At 33.8% G+C, this 11,224-nt stretch overlaps 1 protein-coding gene across 1 annotated transcript; it reads left to right on the top strand.

Moving 5' to 3' along the window:
- Window positions 1-7,572: 7,572 nt before the first annotated feature.
- On the top strand, window positions 7,573-9,160 carry LOC132805044 (uncharacterized). Its single transcript, XM_060819795.1, has 4 exons — window positions 7,573-7,652; window positions 8,096-8,279; window positions 8,390-8,545; window positions 9,044-9,160. Exons 1-4 carry the CDS (start codon window positions 7,573-7,575, stop codon window positions 9,158-9,160), a joined length of 537 nt encoding a protein of 178 aa, XP_060675778.1.
- The last annotated feature ends 2,064 nt before the right edge of the window (window positions 9,161-11,224 follow it).

Here is an 11,224-nt window from a genome sequence, read left to right on the forward strand (position 1 = left end):
ACCCCGTCCCAAACCACATCGGAATTCGTGCACGTTGACCGAGGTTGACCGTTGACCGAGTGGGTCAAAAGTTGATTTTTTGTTCCAGTTGAAATTTCGAGTTGACCAGGGTACCGTGGCGAAGTGCATGATGCCCCGAGTTCATAGACTAGTAGCACGTCGAAAACGGAGCTACGGTTTGAAAGTTATGGGCAAAACAAGTCGTGGTGCAAACTGTCCAAAAGGTGCCGGGAGTTGAATTTTTATCGTTGTATAATTTTGCTTTGACTTTTGTATGGTTGTAAAGTACTCGTCTATACGAGTTCATAGACTAGCGGCACGCTTAAATCGGACATCTGGTTAAAAAGTTATAGATGTGTGAAGTTTGCCGGATACCGTAATATTTTATTATTTCTGGCTTAAGTGCACAGTAACACCACGTGTCGAAACCTGATTGGTCCACATTGGTGAACAGTGTCACCCACGATGGCTTTTATTTGGCAAAAACGACAGAGAAGAGAGAGAGGAGAGAGAGAGGGAGAGAGAGACACAACCGGCCGCCGAAATCGTCATATTTTTCGGTCGATCCTTGCTACACGCGCCGGCCAGACGGGATCCCCTCCCCATTTCCACCCAAACCCTAAAATCTCCCCATCGCCGGTCACCGGACGCGCCCAAATCGAGCCGGCGAAGCTCGGCGGTGATTTTTCCCGGCCACCGCCGTTTGACCCCTTTCCAGCCATTTTCAGGCCACACGCGCCATGTAACACCCCGTCCCGAACCATGTCGGAAATTTTTGCACGTTGACCGAGGTTGACCGTTAACCAAAGGGGTCAAAAGTTGACTTTTTGATCCGGTTGGAACTCTAGGTTAACTGAGGTACCGTTACGAAGTACACGTTGGCACAAGTTCGTAGACTGGTAGCACGTTGGAAACGGAGCTACGGTTTGAAAGTTATGAGCAAAACAAGTTGAGGTCCAATCTGTCCAAGTGGTGCCGAAGTTGACTTTTTATTCATGCAAGGTTGAGCTTTGACTCATGCATGGTTGTGAAGTGCTCGTCGATACGAGTCCGTAGACTAGCGGCATGTCCGATTTGGACATGTGGTTTGAAAGTTATGGACCTGTAGAGTTTTTCAAACAGCGTATTATTTTAATATTATTTTTAAACGCGTAACGATGTGCCACGTGTGACTTAATGAAGGTGACCATATGTCACCATGGTGAAATGCCACATGCCAACCATGTTTAAAATCAAATTATTTTTATTATTATTTTTAAATAATAATATTATTATTTAATTATTTTTATATATTTTATTTTATTTTCTTTTCTTTTTCTTTTTCTTTTTCCCCACGTGGGAAAACACCCTTCCCTTTCCTTTTCCCTTCTTCTTCCCCGAGCCATCAAACAAAAACGCACAGCTTTTTCTCTCTCTTTCTCTCTCCTTTGACTCTCTCACCCTCTCTCTGTTGACCAGCGTTTTGATCGGATTTCAGTCGCCGGAATGCCACACGCGCCGGCCACCGGGGAAGCCCACCTCGCCGCGATATCGACCCCCAAATTTTCCGGCCTGTCGCCACCGGACGCGCCCAAAATGGGCCGGTGAAGCCGGGGGCGGCCTGTTATGTTTTTCCGACGATTCTCACCGTTTCCGACCAACCCAGCCCGTCCCATACCTCTATCCCACTATTTTCGACCCCTCTGAGTCCATTTCTGGGGTTAGATTGCCCAAAATCCCCACCGTTTGAAAGATCCCTCAAGTTTAAAACCGGCCGAAGCTTTCCGGCCAAATTCCGGCCACCTCCGGCGGAATTGGGGTCGATGGAGACCGGATTTGTAATCCTCGTCGCTCAAGCTTTGATTCGGTATATTATTCGACCATTTTGGTTAAAGTTTGTGTTTGACCCCCTGGGTACCGGATATTATTTACCCAATTAAAATATTAATTTATTTGACTGTGTGTGGATTGTGTTCTAGGAGCACCGGTGAGTCGTGGAATTGATCCCATGGTGGATCGTAGGTTAATTGCGTGCTCCAGGTGAGTGACCCACCTTTAAAAATATTTTTGGGGTAATTAATTGTATTTATGTGGTATTAAATTGATATTTGTAATTGGTGCTCATGTGGCGTATTTTAAATATAATCGGGAAAAATATTATTTTATATATATATTTACCCATTGGTGCTAAATGAAATTTTGGGGTCATTAAGAAATTCCCGATCATTATTTTATCGTGATTAAATGGTAGTTGTTACACATGAGCAAGTATTTTCAATAATTAATTGCGTCTGGATTTTATATCATTTTTGGGCAATTAATTATATTTAAATTGGTATTTAAATTATGCTCATGTGGTGTGATTTAATTATGAATTATATTGTGGTTTAATTTATTATGCATGAGCAAAGTGTATTTTGGTAGTATTTGTACGTGGTTTTAAATTTGATTTTCCGGGCATAATTGGGTTAAATATTTTACTAAAATATTTATTTAAATTTTATAAATTATGCCCGTGGTATTTTTATGGTTGCATCTCGTACTTCGAGAAAATTGTGGTTTGTTGTTATCAATGTTTCGTACCGGTTTATTAAATAAAAATATGTGGGATGGTAAGTGTGAGAATTTAATGTATTTCCCACGGTAATTTTGGAAAACGGTACGGTTGGTTAATAATGTTTATTTTTAGACGCACTCATACAGTATTGGTGTTCTGGTGTATGGACACGTGGTAGCGCGCATGTATTATATGGTTTAGCGCGCGGTTATTACTTCACCCGTGAGTTGCCATTGGACCGTGGGCAGGCAAGTTTGTTATTGCGCACAGCCGCCCCCCTCCTTGGCCGGGTTGATGGTTTTAGCAGTGGTACTGTCGGGACGCCGAAGTGCCGTTGCAGGTTTCTCTCTTTAACCCCCCCACCAGTCGGTGCTCGGGACGCTGGGTATGGTATATGGTGTGGTGCGTCAGGTGTAATTTGCAAATAATGTTTAAACCCCAAAGGTGTTCAAAAAATTAATTACTATAATTTATTATATTTTAATTATATATTAGGGTATTTATTATTTATTGTTTATCAAATGGTTTGATCCCTTGGTTTTTAGGAAGTACGAATATCGGGTTTTGTGAAAATGTTTTAAAAGGGGAACATTTCCAACGGAGTGAATAGTGAGGGTTTTGAGAGAAATTATTATTTGAATTGTTTATTTATTTATTTATGTAATTGTTCGGTATGGATTGATTAAATTCCTTTATTTTTATATTATTAATATTAAAGGTGTTCAGTAGTTAGGGTCACTCACTGAGATAATTAGCATCTCACACTCTTAAATTTCGTTCCCCTAGGTCCAGGTTGGAGACGTTGATTGTCCGGGGCGAGCTCAACGTCTCAGTTCGTTACCGAAGGTTCAAGAAATTTTTCTTCCCTTTTTTCCTCTCTATCTTGTATTGCTTCCTTATCTGTCATTTTATAAATTCCACATTTGTTGTATAATGTTTTGTATACTGTATTGGACACATTTTATTTATGCACTGGGTTGCTGCTGTTGTTATTTGAAGTGCTAAAATTTGTGGAATCAATTTTTAGTAATGTGGGAGGAAAAAGAGGATGAATTTTTGAAGTGTGTTTTCAGTGCAGGAAATTTTGGTTAGTCCTACCCTTAGGGGAGGTGCTGCCGGATTTTTCGTTGGAAGGTTCGGTGGTATTTCCTTGGGATCAGGGCTTGTCTAGGGTTCCGGGGAGGAATTCTGGACGGGTCTTGACACGCCAGCCACCACTCACCAACTCCTCATTTCCGGCCAGCCCACCAAATTTCACTGCCACCGGACCTCCAACGGGCCGGGATCGAAGCATTTTTCAGCGAGGCGCCGAAAACCTTTAAACCCCGATTTCTTCGCCGTCCGGCCTCCATTTGCCTCACCGCCGGTCCCGTTGGAACCCTCTCCCCTTGATCTACAAAACCCCCAAAAAATCTCAGCCATCGGCCACCGCATGCGCCACCGCCGGCAACTGTTGCCGGTGACCGCGGTGGCTCACCGGAAATCACTGTTTTGGCGAGTACCCAGTTGCACCGCCGGTCCCTCTCCACTGATTCCGACCCCCTGAATCTAAATCCGAGGTCCTTTTCCGCCAATTCGCGACAGATTGAGAGAATCGAAGAGTTGAATCCCGAAAGCTTTCCGGTGAGATTCCGACCACCACCGGTCCGATCTCCGGGAAGTAAGACCAGATTTGTAATCCTTGTCGCTCAAGCTTTGATTCGGTATATTACTCGTCAACTTTGGTTGTCGTTTGTGTTCGCTCTGCGGGTACCCATTTGGGAGTTACTTGATTAAAATATTAATATTTTTGGTTTGGTGTATTTTTGGTTTGGTGTATTGTGGATGTTTTAGGTGCACGTGCGAGTAGTGGAATTGATCCTGCGGAGGATCTTGATTGAGATATGTGCTTAAGGTGAGTGACCCACCTTCAAATTAATTTCGAGAATTAAATTTGTGAATATTTTGTGTGAATTGAATATTTGAAATTTATATTCTATGTGTCAAATATTTAATTGATTATTGTGGAAATTATTGGTGGATTTATTTTGATTAAAGAAAATATGCATTATATAAATTTATGCCATGTGAAAATTATTTTATGGTATTGAGAATTTTGGAATTCAATTATATATGGTATTCTTGTGGTTTTAACATTATTTTGGGCATGATTTGATTTTCAAATATTTCAAGGAAAATATTTGTTTATGTTGGTGACTTCAATTTTTATAAGTATGCCCATGGAATATTATGTAATTTAATTTATTATATTTCAAAAATATTTATGCTATTGGAAAATTTTGAATATTTAAATTGGTGGATTTGAAAATTATGGAATTTATGACGTTGATTATAAAGAAATTGTGGAGAATTTCCAGGTTTAATTGGATGGAATAAACCCGGTATGTTTATGGAAATTTTGAAATTTTGAGATGTATGGATTTATGATTTTTTTAGATGCACCATACACGTACTGATGTTCTATTTATATGTGATATGGTTAGTGTGCACACGGATGTGATTAGCGCGTGGGTGGGTGTGAGTAGCGCGCAGGTAATTTTATGGGGTTGTCCTGTGTTTGCCATCGGATGAGGGTAGGCCGCCCCTCCATGGCCGGGGCACCTGTTTGCAGCCGCCCGGTGGGACGCCAAGCGATCGTATGCCGGTTTCTCTCTATAACCTCATGTCTGGCGGTACCTTGGGACGTTGGGTACTGTTCGCGCCACTGGTATATAGTGGGTGCATCAAGTGATTTTCAAATCTGGGATTTTAAAATAAATATTTTGAAATTATATTGGAATTAAGAATATAATTAATACTGTTTTTTAATATTTATTTGAATGGGGATTTTAAGTTGATTTAATTTTCCCTTTACATAATTATTCAATAAATTAATTTTTTTAATTATAAATTTTGGATGCTTGACTTATTATATTTTATTTGATATTTATTTGAATGAATTGATGCCTTGGTTTTCGTGGAATACGAGTAAATGGTTTTGTGAAAATATTTTAAAAGGGGAATTTTTCCAACCGAGAGAATTGTAAGGGTTTTGAGAGAAAATATTATTTTCAATTAATTATTATTTATCTAATTAATTATCGTGGTATTATAATTGTATAGTAGATAGGGTCACTGACTGAGATGATTAGCATATCATATTTTTAAATTTCGTTCCTCTAGGTACCAGGTTTGTCGGTATTCATCCGGAGCGGACTTGATCTTCATCGCTGTCTTAGTTCGAGAAGCACCCTGTTCTTCATTTATTGAAATTGTAATATTTCTTTCATCCATGTTGTATTCTATACTTAGTAGTACTTCATGAAGCTCTGTATACTGTCTCGGATATTTATGTATTAATTATGTACTGAGTTACTGTTATTCTTTTGGAGTGCTGTAAATTTGTGGAATCAAATTGTAGTAATGTGGGAGGAATAAGGGGACGATATAGAAGTGTGTTTTCAGTGCAGGAAATTTGTGGTAAGTCCATCCCTTATGAGAGGTTCTGCCTGATTTTCCATTGGAGGGTCTGGTAGGATTTCCCTGGGATCAGGGCTTGTCTAGGATTCCGGTGAGGAATTTTGAACAGGTCCTGACATTTTAACCAATCAAATAATAATATCTCATCATTTTGTAAAATTTTGTTTTTATTTTTTGATGAATCGCTTGATAAACATCTTCATAAAATTCTTGATGCCCCCAGGCGTCAATAAAGCCAGGAATGAATGGAAAAGGGCAATTTTATAAGATTAGACAAATTTATGTTTTGTTAGTTTTACGTTCAGAGAAAACATATTCTTTCTCTTATTTTAAAGAATGGCTATTTCTTTTTAAAATTTAAAAAATAGTTATTCCTTTCCCAAATTTTTTTTTTTTTTTTGGTTGGCAAAAATTCTTTTCCAAAACTTAAGTAATTCTTTATTCCTTTCCAAAACTTAAGGAATAATTATTCCTTCACCCAAAATATGTAAAAAATTAAACATAAAATTGATAATTCCTAAAAATCTTAAACATGATATACATTATCTACATATTTAAACTATATATACAAAAAAAATAAAATAAAATTAAAAATCACATAAAAATAAAAGTATATAGTAAATTAAATTTAATATAATAAGTTACATATTTAAACATTAATAAATTTAATTAAAATTTTTGAAATAAAAGTACAAAGAATATAAACATAAATATTGAAAATTTCAAAAGAATAAAAAGAATAATTAAAAAAATAAAAAATATATTTATTTATGCTATACATTATATTTAATCCATTGACAAGCATAGGAAAAAAAAGTTTAATGATTCCTATTCCTTATCTTTTATTCATTGGAATGACTATTGATATTTCATACTAAACGTGTTCTAAAAATAATTATTGAGAAAAAAAATTTAATTACGAGTTCCACTACATTAATTAAAAAATATATATATTCTCCATCTTTTGATTATAATATTTGCAAGAATATAAACAAACATTAACCGCTATAAAAGACAAGGATAAACATGGGCATATTTTGTCTTTATATTTGTAATTTCATATAGTCTATAATTAAGTAAAGACACTACCTTTGGTACTTTGCACTTAATTCATCTTGGCAGCTCTCTCTGCTCATTCTTCATACAGTACCGCTGATATCTTCATAGGTCCTTCTCCACCATTAAGGTAAATAGTAAGTACTATCTTATACCTCGATTTACTTCTGATTTTTGGCGTTTTAGCGTTTGGTATGTCTTGTGGTTGTATTTTGTTAGTTCTGAAGAGAATAACCAAACATTATTCTCAGTAAACTATTTTCATCGTTGATGACAAGTTTAACATAGCTAATTTCCTACATTTAATTACCTTTTATTTTCTTATGTGGTTGGAATATGATAAAATGATAAAATGATAAAATATAAAATTAATTAATAATCACTAATAAACTTTTTGTACAATATTATTAAAAAATAATTTTTGAACAAATTAATTGTATATTTATAATATCCGGATATCAACAATATTGGTTTTTATATTATATAGACAACAAATTCATATTCACCATTAGAAATTAGAAATGCTCTTAAAGTACTACAACAGAAATGTGGATTGTTATGACACAAAAGTTGAAGAGCTTGCTCTATTTGTAGCATCAAGGTCTACTTAATAGAGAGTCGATATTGAATCAACTTTTAATGGTTATTGTCTAAAACACAATTAATTAATAACATGTCTTCTTTTTTTTCTTTTTTTTTTTTTGCTAAAATACTTTGTCTTTTTTTTTTTTTTTTTTTTTTTTTTTTTTGGTTTTTGGGCTAATGTACACTGTCTAACTTTCTATAAAGGTAGACAGGTAGAGACTTCCACATGGACGATGTCTACTTTAGTTCTTCCACGTTCGCTTAAGAAACTTGTAGAATATAGTTGCATCGGAGATGATTTTTTATAATTAGATGACAATTATTTTTGAACAATCCACATTTCTATAGTGGAGATGCTCTTAGTTAAGAAAGTTGTAGCCTAGGAGCTTCTATAGAGATATTCTTCTAACATGTTCCGTTGATTTGGTCATGCATATGTTGAATTTTGAAATTTCTCAGATATATGGGAGACGCTGTGTTTGGCAACCCCATCACAAACTCAACTTTAGGACTGCCTGATTTTCTAGATAAGAAGAATATACAACGCATAGACAGAGCTCGAATGGCTCTTAACATGAAGAATGCAGAGAAAAAGAATGCCAAAGCGCTCCAGTATTTGGAGAAACTGAAGGAACAATCTGAGGTTGGACTGGGAACACTTTGCCTACTCTACAATGCCACTGGGATGCTATAAGCTATGTTACCCACAAGAATTGGCATGGACGTATTGGAGCTTCTCCATATCCAATGCAGATTGCAAATGGACAATGGGCTGCCTTTATGCATGTTTCTAAGCCTGTTCACTCTATTGGGGCTGTTGTGTACAGTGGCAAGGACCCTCAAGGGGTTGACTGTTATTGGATGGTGTCATGGGACAACCCTAATGACAAAAATAAGTGGAACACGCAAGTAAGTATTTTACTTATACGGTACCGTTCTTTCAGCCAAAAAATAATAATAATAAATATAGCATCGTTCAAAACTTTCGAGGCCTAATTCATATGTAATTAATTTCATAATAGTTAAACCTACGCTGGGATGAGACAAAATTAAAATAGTCTAAAAATGTATCCTAGTGGTCATAATATTTGATGGGTTAACAAAATCTGAATATCTAAATCGTTTCCAAAGTCAAACAAAAGTAAAATGAAATTGATTCAATCGTTAAACCATTAGTATTTACAATCAAGATTTTATAATTTAAAATATTAAAATGAAGAAGAAATTACTGTGAATAAAAAAAAAAATCCTATAATTTTTTTTAAAAAAATAATAATAATAAAAAAAAAACCTGTAAGGGAATCCAAGTATAAGCTTAGGTTAAAAAAAGAAAAAAAGAAAAAGAGTTTATTTCATTTATTTATTATATTATTATTTTTAAAATTTTGATAAACCAAAATTATACAGGCATATTCGGAGATCCGTGAAAAAAATCATTTTTCAAATTGCGATTGGCAAGTAGTATATGATAAAATGCAGATTAGCGGCGTTTATCAGGATGGTGTTGAAGACAAAAACAACTGAGACAAACGCTTCTTGTCTGTATGCATTGGTAATCACAAATTCCCCATATTTGTGGCAGTATTTACCCTACAAGATGTTTGATTTACTATTGCAGTTAGACTGCAACAACTAAAATACTAATATATCATATGACAATATTTATAATAATATTTTATCATATTAGTGCTGCGTTTGATATTAAATTATTTTATATTGGTTTGTATTGTAAAAGTGTTTGTACTGTTACTTTGTGAATCCAAAAATAAATAAATAAATTATTATAATGTATTTGGTGTTAAATTATATTACTAGATATTTTATTTTAAAAACTACAGCAACAAAGTTTTGGTAACTTAAAAGAGAAATTAAGAAACATGTTCCGTATATTTATATTCAAGTAGATATTTTATCTCAAAAACTACAGCAACAAAGTGTTGGTAACTTAAAAGAAAAATTAAGAAACATGTTCCGTATATTTATATTCAAGTAACTATAAAAAAAAAAGGTAAAATCTCATCTAAACTGTTTAGAGTATTTTTAATAGTAAATATGAATTATTGTTTTTATAATATTAAAATTAACATTGTTTAAATTTTAAATAATATAAATAGACATTTAATTTTAAAATTATTTTTTAATAGTAACGTAGAGAAATTATTCAGTGCTCAACATGTACCAATCCATCTGGCATGTGACTTGATACACATAAAAAATAAAAGGCATTGGTATCATTAATCACGCATCATCTTACGGTGCCAAATTACCAACTAACAGTACTTTTCCTTTTATTCAGCTTTTATTATTATTTCTCTTTTGGAAAGGGATTTTTTTCCTCATATACTTGCTCAGATCTCTCCATCTCCATTAAACTCACACTTTGCTCACTACCTCCAACCTTTAATGCAAAATAATTATTGAATAACGCCGAAAAAAATTCCAAACCCAAACAGGACAATGACCCAAATTATGGAACAACAAAAGACAAAACTATAATTTCTAAACAAATGAACTCGTTAACAGTAAAACTTCTGAAATTAATTATTTTTTTATTTTTTCCACTAAATATTCATAAATTCAAAGAATTGAAGTACAAACCCATACTATATATTTTAGCAAGAAATCAAATTAATTTTTAGAAGAAACCAAATTAATTTTTAGAAGAAAGGGGAGAGAGAAGAAAAAAAGAGATGGCATTCCAAAATCCAAGATAATTTTATTTTATGAGACCTATTCATAAGAGATAATATAATGCCTTCAAGTTTCGAGAAGAGTGGATGATGCAAGGGAGAGAAAATGGTTGAGGAAGTTAAAGCTAAAACCACAATACTCATTTCAACTTAGAAAGTTAGAGTATTTGTTCTTGTATGGGATCTTAATGAAATAGCCACTAAGAAGAAGAAACCATAGAAAATGAATAAAGTTTTTTACCGAAAACCAAAATAAGGAAGGATATATCTTAAAAATAATAATAATATTAAAAAAAACTGACACTGAATGGGAGGGAAAAACAGTATTGGTTGCTGATTTGGTTAAAAAATCTGACGTATAATTGATATTATACGTGTACTTGTATAATTTGCTATATGTATGACATAAGATAATAGACCATGTATATTTAATAATTTTTTTAATAAGGTGCATAAAAATTATATATGGTTATTAATTAATTAAGTATTTTAATAATTTTTTGTTTTGAAAGAATTGATTTTTAAAAATATATATATTTTAGGAAATTTTAAAATATTTGACAGATTTTTATGAAATAGAGGATCATTTTAACAATGTTTATTATTATTATTTTTTTTAACATATCAATTTGACGAGTTGTTCAGACAAAACCACTAGAGGGATTTTTTTTTTTTAAATGGCTATCTATTTTTTTAATATTAAAAAAATATAATAATAGACAAAGCTATTTGAGATTCATTTAGAATATTCATAAATTACACATACTTATTACTAAAAAGAAAAAAAAAATTACACTTAGACCCATTTGAAAATTCATCACTAACCTTCCTTAATGTTTTTAAATTTATCAATCATCCCTACTGTTAATGTGATTATTAAAATTTAATCTTCAACCTA

This window comes from Ziziphus jujuba, chromosome 8 (genome assembly GCF_031755915.1).
Source record: "Ziziphus jujuba cultivar Dongzao chromosome 8, ASM3175591v1".
NCBI lineage: Eukaryota > Viridiplantae > Streptophyta > Magnoliopsida > Rosales > Rhamnaceae > Ziziphus > Ziziphus jujuba.

Bases quoted from the DNA above. Each gene is read 5' to 3' on its own strand.
- LOC132805044 (XM_060819795.1), top strand. From the start codon at position 7,573: ATGCTCTTAAAGTACTACAACAGAAATGTGGATTGTTATGACACAAAA. The intron at 7,653-8,095 runs GTCTACTTAATA...GAAATTTCTCAG, and splicing joins GCTCTATTTGTAGCATCAAG to ATATATGGGAGACGCTGTGT. The intron at 8,546-9,043 runs GTAAGTATTTTA...AAAATTATACAG, and splicing joins AAAATAAGTGGAACACGCAA to GCATATTCGGAGATCCGTGA.